Raw genomic sequence first — 27,202 nt, forward strand, 5'->3', positions numbered from 1 at the left:
TACACTCCTTTTTTTGGGGTGGGGGAAGAATATCTCAAGTCTTCACTCCATATTTTTCAAGTGCTTCTAGGATGACTAGGTTGGATGACCTTGGATCCTGGTGGAGATGAATCTCTTTGAGCTTCCCCTCTCTGCTTTTCTTGAAGAACTCTGTCACGAAGAAAGACAATGACCTTCTGCTATAAGACTTTTCATGTAAAATATCCACTTTTTTCCAGCTCTCAACCTTTTCATATCTTTGATATTTCCTGTGTTTCTTGCTGTATGTGTTGAAATACATTTTCCTTTAACATACATCAATAATATTATACTAGTTACGTGTTCCACTTTTATCTTAAATTACTCTTTTAGTCAGTATATTTGAAGGGTGGGGTGAGGTATTTTTTTCTATTAAAAAATGGTACATTTATGTGTGTGTGCCTTTGTGTTTGCATGTAGGTACAAGGGGTTGAACAAGGGTTGAGTGGATCTTGAGAGCTGGCAGGTGCATTATTGCAGCAGGCTGTGCCTAGCTTGACATGTGTGTTCCTAATCTCCTAGTGATGTGACAAAGCTGTGTGGGGGCCTGGGCTGGATCTCTTCTGTCTGTTGTGACACACAAATACACACACACTCACACACACACCACAGCCCCCTCTCACCTTCCTTTCTGTCCAACACACATCATATTCCCCTCTTGACCCTTCAAGAGTACCCCACTCAATCTACTTGCACTTTCTCACACTACATGTGTGATTAATATGTTCTGAGGGAGATTTGTAAAACCATTAGTGCATCAGTTTATGTTGTGATTACATGCATATAGTCTGTGCATTCGAGAAACAAAGCAGAGGCCTCAGATGCCCTTAACATGCATCAAAGTGTGCATTAATTTCAAGCTTGTTTACCTCCTGTCATCGTAAAGAAAAAAAAAAGCATTGTGCCAAAAGATATGATGCAGTTGATGCAGTCCTAGGATGTAATCTAGGACATGACATAGAGTGTTACATGGTAAGCAACTTCAAGTGTTTGGTTTACTATGTATTTACCTTTAAAAAAAAAAAAAACCAGATTGCTTTCATTTCGCAAGACTAAATGCATGCAAAAAATGCAGCAGACAGAGAAACTGTAATACTGAGAAGATGGCAGACCACACACATGATTTGACCCAAAGGCATGAACAGATTACATGTGCATGGGTGTGCTTCCACTTTACCGTGGAGCAACAGCACAAACCATAACACAGGATAAGGGCATATCCTTGTGGGAACAGAGCCAGTGCATCTGACCATGTTGACATTTTACAGTCTGACATCAGATGGAGGGATAGTCCAGTTTGCATCCCTGCATTCAGTCACATAGTTAACAGTGTATAAACTGGAGGTATTACAAGGTATGTTTTTACTCATTAATTAAAAATGCAACGATTGCATTAAATAGTTAAACACATTAATCAAATAGCTGGCTCTTGGGATGAAATTGTTTAAAGTAGATTTCTTTGGTGAACATTGTTGTCCACTCGTGATAACCCATGTGCATCATCCGAAGCGGCTTCTTCTTTCCTCCGTTTTTACAGTTTACTCCTCAGTCTCCTCCAGCCTCGCCCCAGAGACCAAATGCATCATTTGAGGCTCATACAATTCACTGCTTACCGAGCCACTGGCTCCTACCAGCCTGATAGAGGCATTTTTCGCCACTTAGAAGCATGCACTGTGTGTCCGATCCCTTCCTCCTTAATATGTCCTCTATTACCATCAGGCATTTAAGCCTGTTTTTTCTACTTCAGTGACCACTGAGCACCGGCTTCATTAAAACTAATTGAATCGGAAACATGTCTGCCTGAGGAAACATTAACTCTTTCTATAAAGGAAATTTCCGATTTCACTTTGTCAATAAGGTCAAAGGACCGAGCCCATGTGTTCGATCCTGATACATGCGGTGCCCATAAACGTAATCTCATCCCTAAATTCTTGGGCTATTTCATTTGGGCATCTATCAGCACTGAATGCACTAATTTAGCCTCGATTAGCTTTTTGTGATGAAAAGAAGCAAATAAACAAACAAAAACACCATTTCTCTTTTTCCCCCATTTATACATTTTTTTAAGGCAGAAACCTGAAGAAACCCCTCTCCCACATGATGTTCTGTCAATTTCATTGCATTATTAATTTCTTGTGGTTAGCATAATTGAGTCTTGGTACAAGCATTACATTAATGGATTTTACTGACCACACTTGAAACAATAATTTTATGGCATCCGTCAGAAATCAATGTGCGATAACAGAGCACACACAGCTGTTTAATGTGAAGTAAATATTTATGAGTGATCTGACTAGACATCAAGTTCAGTCAATCTTCTTTGAAAGGATCTGTGCGAATGATTAACCTCATTTTACTGGTGCTGTCTGGGCTGGTAATGGCTATTAGAGCTAAGAAGGAGTGAGGCCTTTGATTTTTGGCTTCTCATCATTCACAGCTTGTCGCATCCCTTCATCCTTCATACACGGCTGCTGAATTGATTGTCTGTTTAGTCCTATGAATGATAAAGCTGCTCTGGGCCACAGGCTGAGAGGGACAGACATGGCTCACCTCCATCTATATGCAAGGTGGATTTCTTTTCCGGCCTCGCCGCTCGGAAATCAGCTTTTTGCATTATTTATTGGACAATCATCAGCATTTCAATATGGTAAATCAAATAGTCACAGTAATATAACTATAGACAGTCTTATCCAAAGGGCCATCTTTCAACTCATTATTCATTCATTTTGTTTAGAGCAATAGTCAGCAGGACTCATGAGATTCATAAGTTGTGTAATCAACATGTTTTACTGCAGGCTCCCACAGCAAAGTGCTTCGCTGCCTAAACAGAGGGAAAGGTAACACGAAAGAAATTGATGCCGAGGTTGAGGGAAAAGTGGATGCAGTGAATGAACGAAAAGATGCAGAAAAAGACTGTCGAAAAGGCAGTGAATGTTGTTTAAATGGCCAGATCCAGGTAATAAAGACTGCCATGTGGTGTGCAGACATATAGATCCACTTCACAAGCTTTCATCTCCCTTTGTACCTCATTGGCAACTATGAAAGACAAAAAGAGTTTTAAAAAGTCATTTTGCACGTGGCTTTGTTTTAGCTAGGCCAGAGAAAATAAATACTGTGACCAAAGCTCACTTGCTGTATCCCAAGAGAGCAGACAGTGGGCAGCGTGTAGGCTGCCACTTTTGTACTATTTTGCACAGAAGTTTGTATCAGATGTATTCATGCATCCTTATAATTATTCTTTCTTATCTCCTTCTGACTGCCGCTGATTGCTACTTGTTGGTTCTGCACTTTAAAAACAGTGTAGTTCTTCTCCATCTAAATGCAGTTTCAGCAAAAGCAATGCCTGCTCTTTAGATGTCTACTAAGTTCTCATATACTGCAAAGATGCACGGTGTGGTTTTCTCCCACTTCAGGTATCAAGTAATGCAATGATCTAGCTGTTAATTAACACATTTTGGCTTCCCGATTAAAATAATATGAATAAAAGCAGTTGACAGTGTTGCGTATTATAATAAAATAATGATGGTCAGTTGACAGTGGAAAATGATTTTCAGATTAAATACCTACAACTGACTGACAACACTTTAAATCCACTACATACAACACACATGAACCTGTCAGCATCACCACAGTGTACAGGTGAGCGTGAAACCAAATGCAAGACTGCCACAGTGTGCGGAGTTCGTGTCTCTTCTAAGACTGAGATATTTTTAATTCGATGTCTTTCTCACCTTGTGTATGAGCACTTAGAGGCAGATATGCGGGCTTTGTTCTTGGGAGACGGCCACCTCCACCTGCTGGCTTTCATTGTTGTTCTGTGTTCAGGGGCTCAACACAAGACTGTAAAAGTGAAAAATGATTTTCTTTTCTTTCTTGTAGACCAACTTGTGCTCACACAATCACGCCTAACCTTTCGCTGGTGTCCAAGAGTGGGGAAGAAATTAGGCACTTAATAAATTGAGACTCAAAGTCTTGCAGCATATATATAATCATGCACAAACAGTGACAGAAGTGTTGGCTACATGTGTCATGTTTTATTGTATTGAGATAGACATGTATAAAACCTAACTGTACTTAGAGTCAATAGAGGAAACTTGTGACATTGCAATGCACCCTTTCAACAGATCTGCTAAATGTCAGCAAACTGGTTCTGAGCACAATCCCAATTTGCCTTGGAATTAGCACTTTACAGTGACGATGTAATTATTTAGACAATTTATTGCCTGCTGCTAATATCTCTCAAAATAAGCTGTTCCCTTCATCTTGATCATGTGATAAATGTGGAATCGTTGTGGATAAGTCCCAGACATGCCTCAAAGCCTCGCGTCACTTCTCCCTCCTGATAGACTGAAGGAAAGGCTTAGTGACAGCGGCCCTGCCTCACTTTGTTCAAGCTAATCACAGCCGTTTTGTATACATTTCTAAATGACTTGTATTTCTACTTGTGCAGTCCACGATATGCAGATGTGATGTGCAGCGACATCTCACAAAAAATCTTCACCGCAGTTGCGTGAGATTAATCAGCGCACTGGATTAAAGGATACAGCCTACATAGGGGCGCTTTTACCTGTGTACTTGAATGGCTGATACAGCGGAAGGGGGATGATGTAGAAGAAATAAGAGGCGCGGAACTTCATTCCCGGGGGGTTTGTGGGAGGTTGTCGGTAAAAGCTGGCGTATTACTAAACTATTAAAAACCAACTGGGTATCGTTTTATTTTCACCAAACATCGGCCTCGGTTTGCAAAAAAAAAATGCCGCACAACGACGCAGTAAATGTTTCCTTGTTTGTGCATCATCATATGTCTCTTCACTTAAATTTCACAGACAACTGGAGCGCTGGAACGCGAAATGCAAGCCTGCGCTACCTGTGCTCAAACCGGGTTTCACCTCTCAGAAAGCTTTTCGAACGCCTTTTTCTTCTTATTTGTAATGGCAAGTTGCATGTAGACGGATTTTTTATGCCAGAAAACTGCCGACTGTAAAACCGTTTAGTTCTAGCTCTGATCTGACTTGTCGGTAGGATAGGTTAAAAGTCTGATTTTAAATTATAAAAGGTCAGTGGAGCGGAAGCACAAAAGGAAAAGAAAATCAGCTTGCACACAGACTGGGATAATGTAAAGCTCGGCATTACATTTTTAATCACCTTTTTTGGTAACGAGGAAAGTCGAGATCCACAAAGTTAAAGTTTTATAATCATCCGCGCTACATCAGCAAAGAACAGATGAATTATAAGATGAATTCCGATGTTCTCATTTCAGCAGTCGTTCGAGAAATTGTTTTATGTTCAATTTAAATTCCTGCGTTTAATCTGTTGCATCGCTTCTTTAGTTAGACAGCGACATTAGAAAAGGGAGGAAATGTTTTATCGGCAAAGGATAGACTAATAAAATTGTCACCTTTATTTGTTAAAATATTAGAAATAATTGGAAATACACACCTGCACGCATGGCGACACTTTAGAACTCCTAAAATGTAAGTGGGTTAAATTGAATTTGGATAAATGAAATATGAGCTCAATAGAGTCGGAAAATGAAAGCTTAAAATTGTGAAGTCGTTAATATGCGCCTCTGTAAAGATTCATATTTTTGTCAAATTTAAAAATCTAAATCCAATTAAAATGGGCCCGCCTTTACGAATATTTCACCTTTTAATGCAACGACTTACTCCCTTAGCTTGAACTAAATATCTCATCGCATCCTGTCACGTTTATTTAAAACAGGATGATAACAGAAATTCTTATTATTATTGTGGTGTCCTTATAAAAAACGTTTGGGTTTTTTGCGCAATCGAGCCTGAGCGCTGATCGCAACAGCTTCCACAAAACTGAGAATTTAGTGAAGAAGTTGTGAGAAAATGCATCATTTCTCGTGTGCCTCGCTCTCTCTTGGGGATTGGAAAAGTCTGAATTTGAAGAATAAATTTCAGAGAAAGTGTTTAGCAAAGGATCGATTTAAAAGTTTTATTTGTAAACATTAAATATTTCTTTCTCTCTAAAGTTTTTTGAATTCGGCACCAAATGCGTTACAGAAGTTGTAAGTACACCATGATGCCAAAGATGTAGGCCTATATCACACACTCATGGACCTCTTCATATAAGATGGGATTTTTCAGTTCCAAAACGTGTTAAATTATAACTAGCTAGACGCTTATAAGACATAAAACATAGACAACGTGCTCAGCATGAAACTTGGATGGTTTGAAATCGTTTAAATTGCACCATGCTTAGTGTAGCTCTTGGCAATAGAAATAATAAATATATAGAAACGTTTATATTCAACAGCAACAATACTTACAGCACATACAAACAAGGAATGTCTGACAGTTTTACAAACACCATGGGTCCCTCATTTTCTATACAGATGAAATATTTTTCCACATATGCGTCATACATAAAAGGAGTGCCATAACTACGAATCAGTATCAAATCTAGCAGACTACATAGTGTCCGGTATATATTATATATAGACATCACCTCAGCAAGTGCCTATAAAAGAAAAAGGAAAAGGGGAGGGAGGAAAAAAAAGAAACTAAATCATGCGTTGTCTTTTCTGGATGCTTTTGGGATCCTGTCAGAAACACATAGGCACGAGTCAAAAGAGAAAAGAAAATTAAATATTTTCATTATAACAAACTTTTTACACATGTTATAAACCGATGCATTGGAGGCATCACATAATCTATCATAATATACAGTGTGTGTGCGTGGATTTATATATTTCTATATAAATGGAATATATTACATCTGAGTATGCTGAATCAGTAGAGCCGAGGTTAAACAAACAGTAAATGATTGCAAGACCAAGTTAAATTTGATGACAGTTTGTCCACCGGAGAGCATTAACCAGTGATAATTCAGTTGTTTGGCACAAACAAAAGAGAGAAAAGGGGGAAAAATCAAGGCCCGCACAGCCATTAGACTTTGTCTTTTTTTCCCCTCGTGTTACTTTTTCACGAATTCATATTCATAATGTGGTTGTTCTGTTAGCATATGGAGCTTGCAAATATTCAGAAATAACAACTTTAAAAATCGGTCAAGTCTGACACAAATAGTCTTTTGGAAGTTCTTTGAGGTTCGCCATTGAGTCAGACTCAGAAAGGTAGGGTGTCGAGGAAAAGTTTATCAATTATTGCTGGCGGAGGGACTAGGTCCTCTAGCTTTAGGTAAAAGATACGCTGCAGACCTTGGGTACAGAGTGTGCGCAGTTCTGGGAGCTTTCCTAAGAGTTTTGACAAGTAGTTGGGACGATTCAAGCCGCCGCCATTGAATGTCACTTGATCTTTGAGGCAGTTGACGATCTTGTTTTGGAGATCCTCGACTCTCTTGGGTTCCTTAAGTCCGTGTCGCTCTGAAAAATACAATTAACAAAGAAAAAACAGGCACGGATAAATAATCTATGATACGTTAACCCTCTCATTTTTCATAAGCGTTGTGAACCATCCAGTGTTCATAAATGCACCGTCGCCTTTACTCACCTGTTACCATGGCCAGTGCTGCGATGCAGGAAAAAGCTGAGATGTCTATATTCATACTCTGCAAGTTGGAAGAAAACTCCACGATGGCGTCTACCCACTCTCCAAATCCACGGACGCACTGTAGTCTGTGTAAAACCACTCCATTACAAAAAATAAGCTTTCCTTCCACTGGGTTGGACCTGCAGTTATTAACAAAATGTCATTAATTATGCTTGGTAATAAATGTGGATTCAAGAGCCTTCTAATTATTGGGCGGCTAATAAAGCCAAAAGCAATGAAGCTTGAAGGAGGGACTGATGATTATCTAAAGCCTAAATTGTTTTATTTAGTAATTACTCAGTCTCACCTGTATGCCAGCCGTAGGACAAAAAGTTCAAGGAAGGCGGATTCAAAGAGGAGATCTTGATCTTGCTTCGGTAGATCAGAAAAGCCAGGGATCTTCTCCGCCCAGCCTCGGATGATCTCCATGGAGCCCGTCAGGAGATCATAGAACTGCTGGATATGCTGAGTGTTGTCTCCAGTCATTTGGTAGTCAGGGTTAGCCTGGAACTGGAATTTAATTTAAACAGCGCCTTAATGAGGTCCTTTAAAATATATAATCCGTGAAATTGCAAATGCCCATTTCCAAGAAGGAGAGAAAGATTTTTTTTTAACCGTTGAATTCATGTCTCCTTTTTATTAAGTTCTGCATCTCAGTGCAGCTCACTTAAAATATGTCACATTAAAAGGCTGGCAAAGTTTGGAATTCAGCGACGTATTACAGAAAACTTTCAGGGTAATACATTTAGTCCTAAAGCAGAACTAAATTAAAGGGGTCGCCAGTCTCGTTTTATCTGCTTTCTCTGAATAATATTTAACTCTTTTTTTTTCAAATGTTCTGTGAGTGTGTGACTTTTTATTTCTGGGATTATTAGAGTCACTTACTCTGGAGTAGTCCAAAGCGGACATGGAGGGATTGGAGTCCACATGGGCCCTAACAAGTGCGCTTATGAGGCTGACCGGCGGCGAGGGAGGGGAAGGCTCTTGGGGACTTTTGGGTTTGGATGGTAGGCGTCCTCTTCGACCTTTTAGATTATCCGTTCGGACAACTGCAAAATATATAAAGATATGTGATTTAGATAAATCATCAATATACAAACTCCAGCTCGTGTGCGTAAATACCTATTAGTGGATAAATTCACAACCCAGTACTGCATTACGCACGTTTCCCAGTGTGTCAGATGAAAAATATTAACCACCGGGACAGAAATAATTGAATGCATAGCCCAAACGTACCTTCTCTCACCATTCCGACGACAAGGCACTTCTGGAAACGGCAGAACTGGCAACGGTTTCTTCGGCGTTTGTCAACAGGACAGTTTTTATTTGCTAAACACACGTATTTTGCATTTTTCTGTACGGTGCGCTGAAAAGAGAGAGAGAGAGAAAAAAAACACACACAGTCAACTTTCGGGCCCATTTCCAAGGTTACACAATTCTGACGCACAACTTGAAGGGGAAAATGCAAGGATGAAAACAATATAATATAATTCATATTTAATGTTTTGAATTGTGCTGTATGAACCAATAATAATAAGAGAAGCTCAGCAAATACGCATTGGTGGTGTTGATTATTTTTTCTTTTCATTCGATGTCACGTCTGTGTGGACAAGTATGACTGCCATGTGGTTCTTTTTTGTGTGCGCACTCACACTTGTATTAAAGTCGGGTTTAGTGTTGTTGTGTTGCCTTTGATTTATTTGGTTTTTAAGTAACTGAGCAGCATTTAACACACTGCGCTGTGAATAATAATCACAGAATGTCTCGCTGACGTAAAAAAACAGTAACACGCATTCATTGTTGCTGTCATTTCAGCCCACCTTGAAAAATCCTTTGCAACCCTCGCAGGTTCTCACTCCATAATGTTGGCAGGCTGCGTTGTCCCCACATACCGCACACAGACCTTCGTTTGACGGAGATCCTCGGGACGGGGGCGATGGCACTTGGCTGTCCATCAGCTGGTGCCCGTGGCTGAGCTGCAGCGAGTGAGGAAAGGCCAGGCCAGACTGTTTCCGTATAGCGCTGGGCACCGCAAAACTCTGGCCGTCCGGGCCGCGGTGTGCGCCCGGGTTGTCGTGGTTCATGGATACGTGCAGCGGCCCGTCGAACCGCATCTGACAGCTGGAAACAGGAGTACCGGGCGGGGACTGTTTGAAGGAGAAGAGCGAAAGCCTTGACACCGGATTCTTGCGCTGGTCTATCATATGAGACGTGGCCGCAACATAGTTCTGGTGGAAACTGTGGAGGGAGCCAGGGTCCTCCCACATGTGATTAGGCTGAACCTGGAAGTTTGGCGTACTTGGGGCGTGAGGCGAGGAGGGTTTGAAATACATAGGCCCAGAGTGAGCCATCATTTCCTCAGACTGGGGTGGCAGGTGGCTCTGCTGATGGTAACTGTGCATCTGAATGTCCTCCACTTTGATAGAGGACTGCTCTCCGGAGTGGGGCATCTGATAGAGACAGGGCGGTTTAACGTCGTAACTGGTGTTATAGTTGTCCATGAATGTACTGAAACTTGGTAGAGAAGTAGTAGCTGTGATCTCAGTGTTGGTCAAGTCCATGCTAAACTTAACAAATTCGGGTGTTAAGAAGTCGCAGCTGTATTCTCCTGCGGTGTGGTAGCTGTAGCTCTGGGAAGCTGGACTGGCTCCTTGAGGTGATGATCCATACTGAGCCTGAACGCAGGGCATGGCTGAAAACCAGACGGGTGCAAACAAATTAGAATTTTTCACATAAATGTTTAAACTGAGAGGGAAAGTTTTATATATCAATGTAAAATTATATGAAATGTCCACAGCAAAAACTACACTAATTTAAACAAGTGTGGGATTTCAGGTAAAAATAAAACTTTAACACATAAATGTTTCACATCCTACCTCAAGTCTTCTGACAGTTTTCCGGTGACACTTGAAATGGGTAATGTCAGGAGCTGTTGTGTGGGTGTCGGGATAGAAGAATGCGACTCTGTTCTGGTTCTTCCCCTAATAAAACACAAAGCTTTGGAGTTACTAGATTATACATTAAAACAATCTCTCTAAAAGGAGAGATCACACATTGGTTAAGCATAAGTCTATTTGCGCGCAAACCATACCCCGTTTCCAAACGTGCAGAGCATGTTACAACATTTTATTCAGTGTTCTAATGAATATGAACAACATGCTATAGAAACCAAACCACAAGTATTTCTTTTCTTTTGTTAAGATGCTGGTTCGACGTGAACAGACCAACTTTGCGCACTTGACACTAGTAAAAACTTGTCTAAAAAGCAGAAAGCTGAAATGTGGCATTAAATGACAGTCACATCTAATAGTCTCAGTCAAACTTAATTGCGTGCAATTTCAATTTAAGGATAGAAAAAAGACTTAGATTAAAAAAAAAAAGATTTCAATGCCTCGGAGAAGCCGGACAGGACGAGCGAATTCGGAGATTATGTTGCAAGAAAAGAATGAATGAATCTTACCTCTTTCACATCAGGATCGTGACTTTCTGTCCATGCGATAAGCATGTAGGTGGTATTCATCAATTTTAGTAAAAGCTCCAAATCACGAGCGTAGGTACAAGCAATGCCAAGCAGGGAAGTGAGTCCGCGCACCAACAGCGACACGAGCTTCGACTATTCAGTCTGGCCAATGTGGCTTTGTTTATGTGAGCTCTAGATACCCTGGCCCACGTGTTTCAGTGCGCAACGTCATCGGCGTCGACACCGACGCGGACCAATCTCCTCGGGAGCTTTCTCAAGCCCCAATTTTTCTGGTGAGTATGTTTGTCTTGTGGTATGTGTTCTGTGTTGCTTCCCACATGGACATTAGCAGAGATGTAGTGGAGGATAAACCCACCTAAACTCAGTTCAGACACCTTGGTGTTTGCACAGGGCTTACGTCATGCTTGTTTTAAGCTGACATGAGTCTATGTGATATGATTTCGATGTATTTGCCACAAATCTCTAAAGTAAATGATGCACGTTTCCGATGGACTGGTGCTGTCACTGTTGTTTTCCTCACTGTTCTGGCATGTGGGAATAGTATTTACAATCGGGGAAAGTTCATTTACTACCATGCACTACTCCAAAAAAAATGAAGGTACACTCCAAGGTTGCAGCAGGCCAATATGTAGCCAAGTGTGCGGTGTATTTTTGTGGCATTAAAACAAACGTACACACACTCCTAAGTAGAAACACGTCTCCTTACTAGCACTGAGTTTATGCATGGCCTGGTTGTCGGTATTTGAATGTGAAATTAAGATGAGTGTACACCGGGACACATATATAAGGCACAGTTATGTCACAACGTCACAATGCTAGACTCACTGTAGTTGTATGAAATAGCCCTAATGAAGCAGGGGTCAATATTATTCTTTGTTATCTTCTGACAGGATTTCTGTAGGCTATTTCAATTGTGTTCCAAATTTAGACCTCAGATGGGGTGGGGTCTGCGAGGTGGGCTGCCTATTCATAGCGCTGGTAGCGCGCGTGTGTGTGTGTGCGAGAGAGAGAGAGCTTCTGTAGGAGGAAGGGGGGATAATTAGCGGGCCTGTAGCCAGTTGTCATGGGGGACCCAAAACAGGGAAACGTGATAGCAGCGCGCAGAATAAGAGTGACGCAGAAAACGCTCAAGTTGACGCGGTCGCCAAAATAATCTGCTGGCCTTATTGTTCTGCAGCGATGGAATAACTGATCTTCGCCTAATCTTACACCAACACCTTGTAGCCAGTCGAGTTGGCCTAAATTTTTCTAGATGTACGCAGGCTTGGGAACCAGGCCCAAGAGAACGAGCAGAAAGTGCATTCGCAGAGATGTGGCTCCACACGCCACAGCCAGCATCTCGCCGCATGCAACATCATATGTTATTGCTGTTGGACTGCTGCTTTATTACATGAACCACAGAACAACCATCAGTCTTGAAGCTGTTTTATGTACTGCCCCGTACTCACAGCACACACAATAAGAGTGCGCAAGAAGAGGGGTGGGGGAAAGAAAACTGTATATCATGGTTACACTCACCTCTAGAGGACACTATTGTTCGCCAGCCATACATCACAAAGCTGCTGTTTCTTACAATTAACCTTTTAATTAACCTAACCCCATTAAGACTGTGTGGTCACGCCCAGTCGTTTTCAGGTGGACTATAAGATGGGATTTGTAAATTACAGTTTCCCCACACTGAACTATGGATATCCGGAAGTAAAATATTGTTCGACTTGCATAGATTATGGCGCTTTTCACATTGTACTGACCCAGTCTTGTGTCATCATGATTTCGGCTCATTAAACAACAGTTATCCTACAGCCATGTAAATATATTTACATAAAGTGGAATATGTGACCAACCTCCAAAAAAAAAAACACAAAAACTATTTTGACTTAAAACGCTGATGACAGGACGCCGCTTGGTTTTTATTGACTGGTAACAATTTTCCATTTAAAATTAAGCTTGGTTAGCGTTTAATTGGCCGTTTTACCGAAGAGTAATTAATTTCCTATTTATGTGCACAGTTAATTGGCAGTCTGATGTGAATCTGACGGGTTAGTTGTAATCATACGGAAGATTATATGTTTAGGTTTGTAGAAATGCCAGAATGTGTAGCTTTGACTGTCTCTCTCTCTCTCTCTTTTTATCACCGTGGGAGCCCCCATTATTAATTTCTCCCCGGGTGCAATCGAAAACTCTGTGGGAAATGCGTTTTATTAGTAGAAGAGACACTCTCGTCATCTCAAGGTCAAAGGATACCATATGAGTCTCAGTTACAGTCAGACCAGGGTCTGCCAGCTCCCCGGGGATTCGACCCTGAGTGCGAGGAGGGATGCGAACAGTGAGCCCCACTTGATTCGCTGGTCTCCATCATGAGTGTGGTTGTTATTAGCAACAGGCCCAGCGCAAAGAAACTTCAGAGTCGATTTTTTTGTTGTAATTCTTTTTGACAAGTCGGTTCAAATTAACGTCTTTACCTCCAGCAAGTATTCTTCACTATTTTTTTGGGCGACTTGATATAGTCTATTCCCTTTCCCCTTCTCTGGAGATGTAACGTTCACATATAGTAGATGGATTTCAGGTATGGACCAAACTGACCATGTGGTGCAGTCTTCTCAGATATTGTGCAGCTCCATTTGACACATTTTAAGAGCTTTATTAACAACATTTGCATTTCAGTATAATACATTACAGCTTTGCTGCTGTGATTGGTTAATAAAGAGGATAAAAAAAGTGGTCATTTTCAGCGGTGAAATATGTGTTCAGATACCTGCAAAAGAAGTACATGGCATTTTAGCACAATGAAAAGTACAGGCTACTCTTCTACAAGTGTTTAACAAGTGATGCATTTATGTGAAGCGGAAGGAAGAAAAGTGCATTTACTAAAGTACTGTAGTAAAATTTAGACTTACATGCCTACTTATTTCTTACTGCCAGCTGCAGTGGAAAACACTGTACTGTTTTACTGCACAACATTTACAGGTCAGCTATAATAAAAGATTTAACAGGTGAAGATTTTTCATGCAAAACAAGGTCAGCTCTCGAATATGATTATGTGTTCTAATTTAAGCAGCAAAATAAAATATAGGGACAATAGGCACAATTATCATCATTATCAGCAGTTTTGTTCAATGCTTTCTTGGGCATGGAATAACTTAATTGGACTGAACATTTTTTACCTTTTTTGTGCTATTTTTGCTTAAGAATCAACACTTCCTGAGCTGTTTGTAACATGCAAATGACACTTTTGTTGTAGATGGTTATTGCTTTGGCATAAGTCATCCCACATTTACCGTTTAACAAGATTAATTTCTTTTGCTTCTTAGCAATCATATTAGATATGCATGACATATGTTTGATTATGAAATAACCTATAGAATAACAACAGCGTTTCCCTCTAACACTATGCAGCATGTGAAGTTGCAGAAAACTGTGAAAACTCCATGAAACACCACTTTCTCATTATTATATTGAGCACATAAGCTACTCAAATTAAGAATAAGTGGGAACTGAGAAAGAGGCTTCCACTTTTTAAAGACCTAATCGTCGCTCCATCTCTAAATTGCATTGTCTTTTTTTGTGAAATTGGATTTAAATTAGAAAAGAAGTTGCGCCGTTCTCCTTAAACTGCAGCCTAGATAGTTTGCAAAATCTCCCGGTCGCTTCTACAAACCTCATTTCATCTCAAAGCACTGGCAGGTATCAAACTTTCTGAGAATTGAACAGCCAGACCCTGAAGGCATCCCTTTGCTCAGTGTCTTCTTTCCATTTCTAGATTCCCACTTTACAAGCTTAAATGTCTACTTAATATGCTTTAATGCCTGCTCTTTAGAGCCAGGGTGCACTTCATCACTTTTATACACCTTTATATAACACACTGTTAACTAGCAATGCCTTATGGAACAGCTTGTCTTGCAGCTGGAAGGCTGCTCCATGGCATGATGGAGGTACCTGTTCACCATTCACAATGAGACAGTAAAATGGGAATAGAAGCCTCTGCATACTGCTGCTGTCTATATCAGTCAACGATGAATATTCATGAATCACAGTGTCATGACATGCTCTGTAATTGGCAGCAACATTAGTAATGACACTGCTGGTATCAATTCCCTGCATATTCATGTGGTGGGGCAATATTTCCTCGTGGTGCTGGGGTTTTTTTTTTCTTTTTTTCAATCCTCCTGAAAGTGAAAATGTATTCCGAAGCTGCAGGTGTCCCTGGTTTCACAATCAATTGCTGGCTGGATTGTGCCCCAGTGAAAATCAGACAAACCATTAGTTTCTTTGTCAGTTTCTTTGATTAATAATATATCTGAATTATGAAAGGTTGAGAGGACGCTAAATATTGTAAAGTGAATTTCTTTCTAATAGTTATGAATGTGGACCTTAAAGACTCCTATATACCATGTCAGTGCCACTGGCTATTGGACTTTTAAAAGATCACTGATATAAAGCATTGATTACTCTTGCCTTAAAAGTAACAAACCCAGATCATTTATTTTTGTAGATCACTAATAAGCATATGCGCTCTGCTTCAAACAATTTTTTATTCCATCCAATCCATTGGAGGTTTGATTAGATTTTACAGTTTTCACAGGCACGCTCCTCCAATAGGCCAGACAGTGCGGCAGATTTCTTTGTGTACTGGAATTTGCTGCGATTCCATTTCGGCCCCACCAAAGTGTCCTAGAATGGATAATGAGGGAATTGGATAAAGCTTTGCATAAGCTGGAAGGCTTTCCCCTCTAAGTAGCTGGAGGAGAGGATTTTTCCTCTCATGGGTTCAGTTTGCCATGAACCGTCCAAACTGTGTTGTGAGGAGGCAGACCTGTTTCTCCACAAACAGGAAAGGCTGCATTAGTCATGTATCGAGTGATAAAGAAGTATTCAGATCGCTGTGGAAGAAAAAGTAAAAGTACCATTATCAGTTAACAAGTACAATGTATATTTTTAGTCTTACTACTAAGCGAATGTATCTCTGTATATGAGTCTCTCTGCATTTCTCCATGACTGTTCAGCACATTTGGTGGATGTATTCCTGAGGAACAAAAGAAATGCGGTGTTGAGCTTGAAGATTTTTTAGTTCAGTGTGCACGAAGCATTTAGCATTTAAATCTCATAACCGCGCACTCTACCTCTTTAAATTGCCTGAGTCTCAGCACAACATCTCAGATACATGCACAACATGTGGGAAACACTGAAAATGTGGGCATCGTATCATCAAACCACTCACCGCTGCACTGTGTCAGCTTGTGACCACTTTAGTGTGTCATTATTAACTATCAGCTATAGTTTTTCTTTTAAATTATATTTTGTTTGTTTTTCAAAGTGAACACAGTTATGTATTGAACAAGCACTTTATGAGTAACAAAAAAGTAGCAAGCTAAGTTTCTATATACAGATAATTGAGACATCTATTTTTCACCAAGAAGACAACCCCACTGTGGGTTAAATACCTGGGACTCATTTGAGAACAGAGGAAGACTCTGACTTCATAACTAAGTCCAGTTGGTTTCTTTTTGAGCACATAAATTATTATAACCTGGATGATGGAAAACCTGCAAAGACATTCAGATGCTGTTTTTTTTTAATGTCAAATATTTGGGAACTAACTATCCACCCATCTACCTGTCCAGTTCAGGGGCTCTGGAGCCTATACTAACTGTCATAGGGCAAAAGGTGAGACAGACCTCAGGAGAGATTTCCAGTATATTGAAGAGCTAACACTAACTATGTATTATATTTTACAAGTTTATGGAGTGTTTTATGTACAGGTAATAAGAAACTATGACTGTAAAGTCCGCATAGTGGAATAAAAATATAATTTCTCCTGTTAAAGCAGGCAGACTACAAGTCCCTCACATTTCTTTTTAAATACAACAATTGTTTAAAATGTACTTAATTACTTTCTACCATTGCACATTTCTTTTATTAAGACCTTGGAGTTTGTGCAACCTAAGAAAAGTTCCAATCCATAAATTCCGTGTGCAATTTACCTACCACACAACGCCTGCAGTATGCAGTTTGTTTAAGCAATGGATTGCTTAGGCCACTGTACACCGCAAAGCTCGTTGCTGATTTTTCTTCTTTTTTTTTCTGTTGCTCACCAACTGAGCTGTATCTGGGCATTACAGGAGGAGGTAGCAGTAATGGGAACCGCTGTCAGTGCAAGGAGGAGGCTTGTTTTCATTTTATGGCCCTACTGCACTGACAGAATAGAGAAAAAAAACGTGAGATTCAGTGTTGCAAAGCAATGAGTAGTGTTGTTAACAAAGTCTTATTAGTATAAAAAGGATGCTTCAGATTGCGTTTGTTGAATAAAATTTCAGCGTGGATTTAAAGACGGTACTTGTAACTTAATTTCACTCGGTGTTGCACAGACCTTAAACGTGTTCATTAACAACAGGTGACTAAGTAAAAGTTAGTTTCCATTCTGTTCACTATTACCTGCTGCATATTATTTCTAACAAATGGTTGATGGTGCCTCCATAATGTGGACGTGTCTCACAGTTGCAGTGAACTTGAGAGCGAATGCCATTTGTCTTCTTCGGCTTTGCTTATTTTAGATAATCCAGCTCTATCATCATCATCATCATCATCAGTCTTGCAATTAGTCAAGTTTGCTTGTTAACATGTCTCAGTGTTGTCCGTCTGCTCGCCACATGCAGATTCTGTGATTAATCTCGAAAGACACTATTTTGAAATGTTATTGGGAGTGGAATATAAATAAGCATGTGATGTATTGTTTTTTATTGTTTGATGGTGTCTGACAGCTTTGTCACAGAAAATACATGGCTTCTTTTTCCTAAATCCATCACAAGGAATATAAAGACATATGCATAATAATGAAACACATTTATTAATGTGTACTGTCCCCTGGAGTCATATGACAATGAAATGGATGGCTGGATTTCTTTTGCATGGATGCTATAGGCCTGAGTGTTGCATGTGAAGGTGGCTGAACAGGTAAAAGGGGGACTGAACAGATAGAAGAAGAACCCCATCGAGAGGACTCAGGGGAATCAGAGGGATGAGATAAAATCCAACAAGTGATTGTTTAAGGGGTCCTAACTGCTCATTACAACCTCATAGTCAGATTGATTTACGCTTTTTTAAAATTCTGAATGTATTTGCAAAAGTTTCTGTATGCCGTAAAAAGTGCTGCTATATAGTTTTACATTTTTTCTTATTGTAAGAAAAAGCTTTAAAAATCCTTTAAATATCTTTACAATCATTGATCTGACTGCAATTCTAGTGTTACAATAAACCAGCCTAAAAAATGCATAAAAGCAGGATTACCCCTAATAATAATAATAATAATCTCTATCACAAGTCTGCCTTGAAACGGGTGTGCTATATGTTTATGCAAAGCCTGGAAAGGCTCATAGCCGTATTAAAAACACATCAACAGGTCAAACAGTTCATTTGGGTGACATGTACATTTGGACACTGGGGATAATTTTAAATCAAACCCATGCACACCATCCTGCCCCTGTAAGTAAATTTTAAGAGACAGTATTGAGACGTAAACAGCACAGGTGTGTTTGTTTTTAAATCTGGGATTTATTGACACTGAGAAAAAAACAGGAAAATCCCACCTTATCCTGGTTCCCAATATTTTCTGGTCCAACTTCTTTAGTAAAAAAAAGAAAAAAATCCAATTGTCCCTCGTGTACAGGGATCTGTATCAAGGTTTTACAGGCAAAAGTAATAAAAACAAATAAATCCCAGTTTTTTCTTACAGTACCAGCACAATATTTTCTGTGAGGAGCTTTCCGAAAGGATTTTTCATGGCAGAGTCTTGTTCAGCCTCTGTTTGCAACTGCAAATGGGTATTCTCCATCCTGATGTTGCATAACCTCCTTGCCATTGTGGTGGAGCTGCTTTCCAAGCTGCCTCTCTGGGGCTTCCTCTGTAAGATGCTTCACATGTCTGCTAGAAAGTGTAGAGCTGCAGTACGTTTGAACTGGAAAGATTTCTCCCCTTTACATGTCTACGGGCTTTAGTCCAGTCACCAAAAAAAGAAATGAAAACTCTTTTGTTCTCTTCTAGTAAGGGCGTGCATCCTCATGTGGTTACCATTACATACCAAATCAATTATCTATGCTGCTGGTGAGAGGCTTCTTAAATATGTTTTGCCCCTTTATTTGCCCTGGTTGTCTATTGGCAGTGAAGAGGGGGGTTTCAAACCCTTTCTTCTAATCCTCAGTTATTCTTCCTTTCTTCTTTTCAAAACTGGGATTTATCGACCATCTGGGACAGCAAAGAAGCTTCTAATGGGCAAAGCAAAGAGCGATTTCACTGTTAAAAATGCTATGAAAGTCATATGACTTCCTTCGGTGTTTAAAAACATGCATATGTTCTCTAGGTTTCTTTTTTTTTTTAAAAAGTTTTGTTCTTTTTAAATGTGGTCTCAGAATATGCGGTTGCTCTTTGTGCTTCATGCTGTCATAGTGGTAGAAATGATTGTTGTTTTTAACCAATGGAATATGTATGGCCCCACAATATTGTTCTCGTCATGAATATTACAGTGGAAAGTTGTGCATATGCGAATAGCATCTTGATCCATTCTAAAGATTTGGGACAGTAAGTATCCAAATGTTGATGTGTTTCCTTGGCTCCCATTGTCAGATCTCAAAACTGCCCCTGTGCAGGGAGACGATTTCTCATCAGGCACTAGCAGCCGGAGCACCAAGCTCATTCACGGAGGAGTCCGATATCTACAGAAAGCCATCATGAAATTGGATTACAAACAGGTAAATGCTTCATTTTTTCTCCGCAGCTGACACTTATCCGCAGAATTCCTGGTCCCTCTGGTCATATTGCTTTATTTACCCCCCTATGTTCATTTTTCATTCACGGGAAGCAGTGACATGTTTGCCTTGAATGACTGCCTGCCTGGAATTTTCTGAAGTTGTTTTAAAGGATTCTTACAACTTAGCAGACCTCTGTTGCTATCACACTGTAAATTAATTCGGGAAATTATCTCTCAGTAATAGGTGAAACAAGGCTTATGTACCCTCTTTTGCTATAAGTTGTTTAAGACGAGTCACCCAGGTTCAAAGTAAAATGTCACAATTTTCTGTTACGTTTCATTCTTTGCGATATCTCATTATTCTAAGCCTGTGTTTTCTTTAGGAGCCTTATTTTGTTATCTGTATGAACATATGAGGATGCTGGAGGTGAGCAGCAGAAGAGACCAATTAGTGTGATTGGAGGAAACACAGCTGCCTAGTCAGCAGCTCAACAGTAAAATGTAGCCTGTGCTACACAGGGCAAATTAAAGCAACGGTATTTGGGAGCCGGTAGCTTGAACCTTCAGCTTGTATATTTACCCTTAAAACATATGTCTTATCCAGTTTTTCCAAAAAGACTGTGCACCAAAAAAAGGTGATATTATTTTGTTAAAGGAATAACTTTTCTGATAACAGTGAACTGTCATAAATCACTGATGTCACTGATTGTTTCATCTACTTCTTCCAAATAAATTACATTAAATTAAGGTTATGATTAAAATTTGATGAAACTATTCAATTAATTAATTTTCAAGCAAACATGATCAAGACTGATCAAAACAAAGACGGTAAACCTTTCCCTCAATAAAGCCGTGGAGTCGAAAAGATGTAGAAGTTCGGCCGATTGGAAGCAAACTTTATAGTCACCTTTGGGTTTGAAGGCTCATTGAAGTGTAAGGTAAAGGAAGAGTAGACCATGGCATCTCTGCTCCATCTCGCCTTTGCTCTCTCTCAGACTTGGTTGAACTCAGAGGCCTTGATTTGATTGGTGCAGCCTTGAATCATAAGCTTTAATTGCACCTGACATTTAAAGCTTCTCTCTGGTATTTAAAGCAGTGTACAGGTGTGGTTCATTACTGAGAGGGGGATAGGAGATTTTCTGATTTCTCTTTCATTGCCGGGCCGTGGCACCTTCTTAACTCATCATGCTGCCTGTCACCAACGCCGAACCCCTCCCTCGTTTGCACAAAGCCATACCTAGCCCAACTAACATCAGTCAAAGAGTTCAAGACTATGATAAAATTAAGTCTTTTTTAGTGCTGTCCTAGAGGAAAATGCAGACAGAGGGGATAAAAGAATGTGACTATGTAGTAACAAGTCATCCTCGGCACATATCAGCCATGGAAATGCTTTTTTCCCCCACTAATGCTGCAAGGTGCTGATTCTCTTAATCCACCAGACTCAAGACAGACAAGCTGTGGGAGCCACTGTTTATTGCTCAAAGCCTCTAATCATGAAATCTTTCTTTGAGCAGTATATAGTGTGCTGTGCACATTACTATGCACTGTTAAAGTGTATGCATCACTTTCACTTGTAATGTTAAAAATTATAGCACTTATCACAGCTGGAGATGCTGATAGCAGCAATCTGACTGCAAATTGTAGAACCCGAAGTCTGTCCTGTTTTGTGTGCTTTAAAAAGTTATTTTTTTCTTGTCTTATGAGAAAAACAAGTTTGTAGAAAACACATTTAAGAATTCAACTTTGATAACAACTGATTTTCTGTATTAGCAGTAAAAAAAAATTATTTTATTTTACATATATATACATGGTGCTAAATTGTATGTTGTGCATTAACATTCATTTTAAGTAGTGTAGCTGTACAGCAGATGTTTTTATTATTTTGTGTGTAATATAGTTAAATATATTGTGTTTTACACAGCTGTGTAATTGCTGTCTATGTGAGCGTAAACAAATTAGAAACAACATTTAAAAAAACAAACCAAAAAAAAAGCAGAAATTAGCCAGTAGCCATCGCGTTCCTACCAGTCCCAGGATCCATCTATCTCCGGGCTATATGTGCCTGGTGTTGGCATCAGAAAAACAAAGCATATGTTGATTGTTAGCCAGGGTGTACATAGCATGTCCCATTCACTCAAGGTCTCCCTTGTAGCTTCAAACTCCCAACTTTGTTTCTCTAGGCTATCTGTCAGACTTCATTTAGCATTTGAGGATATGTGGATTCCCATGTACTGCAAAAAGGCAACATACTTCTGAGGGAATATGGCCACTATCTGAGCAGTGATCTGTCAACCTTATTCATTTAGCAGAAGTAAGTAGGAGAGGGGGGTATTTTACATGAGCTATTTATATTTGTTCAGTTTTATACCAGTGTGTTTTTCTTCTTTTACCTCTAGAAGGCAGAGAATCTGAAACGCATCAGAGTATTTACTTAATAACTGTTTATAATAATTGTTATGTTAATAAGATTTAAAATTTAGCCATAGTGTTTATCATAGACACTCTTTTTCTTTGATCACAAACATTACACCATTTACATGTATTTAATTTTTCCTCGAGCTGTCTTTTCCACCTCTTTTCCCATAAACAACTGGGTACATTATGGCAGTGACATTTTCTGTCCTGACCTTCTTCAATGGGGATTGGGTTTTGACTGCTTGGGTTCATCTCCCCGGGATTTTTCAAGCCATCATTGCCAGATAGTTTCAACAAATAGACATTCCTTACCCTAAGAAAATGTTGTATTGGCAAAAATATAATTTAGTACGAAATGATTTTTTTTTTAACTTCATACACATAAATCACATGGACAAGGGATCGTACACTCTAACCATTCAGCAGCAAGAGTTTTTCAAATATTTAAAAGCGGCACTTCACCTTTGCTTTTTTCATAAAAATCCGACTAGTCAACAGCAGCACGAGTATTTAAAATATTATATTACCGTGCCTAATAATTTTCACATTTCTGGTGTGTGTTGAAACTTTTTTTCCCCCATATTACGGAAATATTTTTCTCTTGTTGTCTGCTCAACTCTGCCCTTCTTCTTTCTGCTAAAGGAGTAATTGACAAAAGAATCTGGGATAATAACTCTATCTCCTGCTGTACCTGTAACAATTTAATTGGACAAGTCAGCCCAGCCAAGCATCTCTGGCTCTATGACTGGAAGACATGAAATTCATTGTCATTATTGTCCCTGTCATTTTGCAGCATTTTGTCCAGCCGCAGAGTTCCTCTCACTCCACTGAGTTTTGTACCTCCAGGAGGCTGGAACGACTGGTGGTGTGAGCCGAGCGGAAGTAGGGGCACGATGGGAGGGAGGGAACAAGAAAGAGGGCGGGGGTGGGCTCCTGTCCTCCAGGGAGCTTTGATGCTCATTTAGCTCTCCTCTGTCATTCGGCCATTTGGGCTTTTAATTGCTGATGATAATAATTATCATCATCATTATTGTTATCATCTTCACTGTGCCGGGTTATCATACCCATGCTATGCCGCTCATTCATAAATCCTGGTTCCGTGATCTTACTAATCCTTGAATTCCTGACATTTAGTGTAGTATTAATTCTCCTGTTTCTTTACCCAGTGCCAATCTGTGACAGGCCCCACAACAGAGAGCTGTGAATCACGGGTTCAAAGGTCACTACAAGGCTCAGCAATCATCGAGGATCAGACGCTGCCTACCGGTGCCAAACCTCTCTCAAGTCTTAGCCGCTTGTGTGTGTGCATGCGTGTGCATGCGTGTGCATGCGTGTGCTCATACACCACCGGTGGCATAAGTTTGCTAACCACATACTATAATGGTCACATTCACCCTACAGAGATGAAGAAGTGGATTCTATGGTCTTCCTAATACATCATGGCAGGGTGCATACTCTTGTATGTAATTCATTCTAAAATGTGGCCTTTAAATCTGTTGTTGTTGGGTCTTTTTTTTCTTTTTTCTTTTTTTTACTTTTTCCCTTCATTTTATTTATTTATTTTCCGTAGTGAGGGAATGGCTTCCAGCATGCTGTAGCATTAAGCAGAGCCCACCAGCTAGCTAGCCTCAAGTCGCTCAAACGTAAAATAAATCAGGGCACAAAGGACCCTGCTCATTCCTGCAAAGTAGCAACATTTTCCCTGGCCAACAATGAGGACTTGAACTTCCTTGGCAATAACAAATAGAAAGAAAGTCACCCGAGACACCAACATTAAAAGTGATTAATCATCTCTATTCTCTCTTTACTTTTGAACCAAGGGATTGTCCAGCAATAAATCTTCAAAGATGTACATAAGAATCACTTCCTAATGAAACTGGGCTTTGTTCATTTGTCACCTTTTAGACCCTTTCATTTAAATTACAAAACTTGTGACCTTGTGACTCTGAATATAGATCTCTGGTATTTTAGAGCTGAAGAGGGATTAATCCATAAATCTTGATACTTGATTTCTCTCTTCATTAAAAGGATTCTGCCAACGGATCTTCTTCTAGAAAGGAAGATCAGCCGCTGTCAAGATTTGTTTACCGTCATATTGACATATTGAAAAATGTGATTATTAGGAGGAGACGTGACCGTTTTCACTGATCACTGCTCTCTTTTAAAATGAAGCCTGCTGAAGTTGTGCACACAAAACTATTAAAGTAATCTTAATGAAATGTTCAAAAGACAGGAATAACTATTATGTACTACACAAGAGGCACACTCTCAAACAACCATTTTTTTAGCTCCTCAGCACTCTTTGTATATTCAAGGCATCAGTGCGTCTGTTCCTTGCATTCCCTTCCTTTTCCCGAGGAGCGGTTACCCTTCCCAGCGTAGGAGAGGAGAGGGGAGGGGCTGCCGGGGCCCCACACTCAGGCCAAAGGGCCACTGTGGCTTTAAGTGTGCTCCTTGTGTGGCCAGAGCAGCCATCGCACTGATGCAAAGTGACAGGGACAGATGTGACATATCGGTTCCGACACACTTCCATACCACCAGTCACAGGCTTGGGGTGACTCACATCCCCCCGCTCTGGTCCTGTCCCCCCGCTGCAGGACAACACAACGATGCTCGAATGAACCTCGCCATCGCCCTCACTGCTGCCAGGTATGGGGCTGCCATAGCCAATTACACTGAAGTGGTGCACCTACTGGAGAGGGCAGACCCTCAGACGGGGAAGGAGAGGGTCTGCGGAGCGCACTGCAGGGATGTGATCACAGGTAAATCCAACAAAAGCCGCTTCCTTCCTTCCTGCCTCACTCTATTCCCACTCTCTCTAGCCCTCACAACAGGGTTCCTCCCAGCGCCTCTTACTCAGTGCTAGTTTGCACATAGTCATTGCACATCTAATGCAGGGGCTTTTAATATTTTATAAGCGTTTTATGGTGTAGAGGACTGCTTCAGATCTTGTAGGGAGGAACATAAGACAGAATTAGCGTACTCCAAATGGCCTTACTTACCTTTTAAATGTCATGCATAGGGCTGGCTTTGGAAGAATAAAGCAGTTAAGGGTAAAAGATGGTATTCTGAAACATTTCATGAATAACCAAGATTTGAGGATCTCAACACATGACCACCCCCTGATGTTTTAAAAGATGGAAGTGTGCTCTTGGAGGAGATGTCTCACTTTAATAATGTGAGAGGAGGGCCTCACATAGGGAGGGCTCAGACTGAAAGGATAATAAAAACAGTTTTGTCATCAGTTCTTTTTTCTGTCTTTTATTTTTTCTTCTTTTTTTTCTCACTCACAGAGATATGAATTTCTGGCTTATGAACGCAGTCATTCCTGGTCTTTTCTTCGCTTCTCTTAGCAGTGGCAGCATCACGCATCAAATTTTTAAAGGTAGTTTGTCATTCATCTTGTTGCCAAAACAGATCATTTGCTATCCTCATGGTATCTTTTGATATGCATCCCATTATATACTGTAGCTCGTCAACATCAAGCATCACATTAACAAACATTTCCCTTCCACAATTTCAAAAGACCCTCAGTCACTGCCACTGAGCTACTCTGTGACACAAAGAGGCAAGAGGGAAATTAGGTATGTCTGTTTCCTATTAATTACAATCCTGGGAAGTCTCCCATGGACACACTCGAGCCACTCTATTACGGAGAGAGGGGGGCGTTCGCTGATAAATTAATAATCCGGCTTGTCACCAGCCACAGATGAATAGCCCCTGGTGATTGATGCTGTTTTCTTTCATAGGGCAGGAATTTGATGTCAGAGCCAAATGTGTTATCAATGCCACGGGACCTTTTACGGACGCGCTGTGGAAAATGGATGATCAGAAGAACCCCGACATCTGTCAGCCCAGTGCCGGGGTGCACATCGTCATCCCGGCTATTACAGGTAACTAACGGTGGACCCCTACGTCTCTGTCACTATCCTCCTGTATCACCTGCTCCTCAGCACTGCCGTCTCATCAGTTCATTAGTTAGCTGCAGTAGAAACTCCTCAGCCTCTGGCCACAACAGCCAGGCTCTGTCTGGCAGCTCTGCCTGTATGTCTAGCTCAGAGCAGGTGTTTAGTCCAAATGGGAACTTCAGCTCGGGAGTGTCACAGCTTCATGTAATCACTGTGTTAACTGCAAGAGAAGACTTACATTTCTCTTCAAACATCATCTATTCTTGCTGAGATTGCATCTCAATTTTTGATTGGATTCCTTTCTCTTTTGGGTCAGACTGAGATTTCTGCTTTCTTGTTGATGCATGTTATTTGTGTTGGTAAGGAATGAAGGCTACTCCTGTGACACAGCCTTCCCCCTCAGCTATTCCTGTGTTAAATTGAGTCAGTGCCATGTGCATGTGTTTTAAACAGGGCAATATGTGTACCCTGCGTTGAGGCTACGGGAGCAGCGACTGGAATTGAAACCAGCTGAATTAATCTCCTGGAAACAGCACTGACAGGAGCCTGATTATGGGGTGTCCCTTCAACCAGCCCGGCCCGCTTGTGCCCTCCCCTCTCCAGCAGACCAAAGGTTAATGCAGTCTCCTTGTTTGTTCCCCTCCCTAGCCACTCGCCCTCTCATGCACACAACACTCATGCACCTCCAGACTTGACAGCATAAAACTCCAAGACGCCGTCGCATCATCTTCTATCTGACCTGGGGAGCGGATGCCCAAACACACCATCGCATAGCAAGTCATCTCTGGAGAGGATATTAGTGTCTGAATTACATCCTCAACTAACTCGGCAACCACAGCCAGGAAATGGAAGGTGATTTTTTTTCCATAAAAACTTACCATTCTTCACCTGATGCCTATTTTTGTTTTTTTTTTTCTTTTTTAATATCTTCAACAAATATCAAAGTTTTACTGAACTGCAGCCCAATACATGTAAGGGACAGCTGTGATGTAAGGTATAATTAATGCAACAACCAACATAACATTTCTCCCAGGTAAAAAAAAAGAAAAGAAAAGAAAGTCATCACTGCGCACTTACACTTGCGGCACTATAGCCGGGACGTTTGAATCAGACCTAATTCATAACA

At 40.5% G+C, this 27,202-nt stretch overlaps 3 protein-coding genes across 3 annotated transcripts in view; 2 read left to right on the forward strand and 1 right to left on the reverse strand.

Moving 5' to 3' along the window:
• The window catches only part of LOC146370548 (uncharacterized), an 88,790-nt gene extending 65,189 nt beyond the window's left edge, over nucleotides 1-23,601 (forward strand). The window contains exons 3-4 of the mRNA XM_084954526.1: nucleotides 19,630-19,754; nucleotides 23,335-23,601. Of these exons, the coding sequence (XP_084810652.1) occupies nucleotides 19,630-19,754; nucleotides 23,335-23,601 (392 nt within the window). The remainder of the gene's footprint in view (nucleotides 1-19,629; nucleotides 19,755-23,334) is intronic.
• Nucleotides 6,213-11,169, reverse strand: LOC146370549 (nuclear receptor subfamily 4 group A member 2). Its single transcript, XM_084908627.1, has 8 exons — nucleotides 10,993-11,169; nucleotides 10,409-10,513; nucleotides 9,353-10,224; nucleotides 8,769-8,898; nucleotides 8,418-8,581; nucleotides 7,840-8,042; nucleotides 7,494-7,672; nucleotides 6,213-7,366 (listed from the first exon to the last, which is right to left on the reverse strand). The coding sequence occupies exons 3-8, from the start codon at nucleotides 10,220-10,222 to the stop codon at nucleotides 7,110-7,112; spliced, it is 1,803 nt and encodes a 600-aa protein (XP_084764753.1). The 5' UTR covers nucleotides 10,223-10,224; nucleotides 10,409-10,513; nucleotides 10,993-11,169; the 3' UTR covers nucleotides 6,213-7,109.
• Nucleotides 23,602-24,650: 1,049 nt separating the features above from the next.
• On the forward strand, nucleotides 24,651-26,771 carry LOC146370550 (glycerol-3-phosphate dehydrogenase, mitochondrial-like). Its single transcript, XM_084908418.1, has 3 exons — nucleotides 24,651-24,930; nucleotides 25,918-26,061; nucleotides 26,725-26,771. The coding sequence occupies exons 1-3, from the start codon at nucleotides 24,651-24,653 to the stop codon at nucleotides 26,769-26,771; spliced, it is 471 nt and encodes a 156-aa protein (XP_084764544.1).
• The last annotated feature ends 431 nt before the right edge of the window (nucleotides 26,772-27,202 follow it).

The sequence above is a fragment of the Perissodus microlepis genome, chromosome 16, assembly GCF_051167445.1.
Source record: "Perissodus microlepis isolate ML-2025 ecotype Zambia chromosome 16, ASM5116744v1, whole genome shotgun sequence".
Classification (NCBI taxonomy): Eukaryota; Metazoa; Chordata; class Actinopteri; order Cichliformes; family Cichlidae; genus Perissodus; species Perissodus microlepis.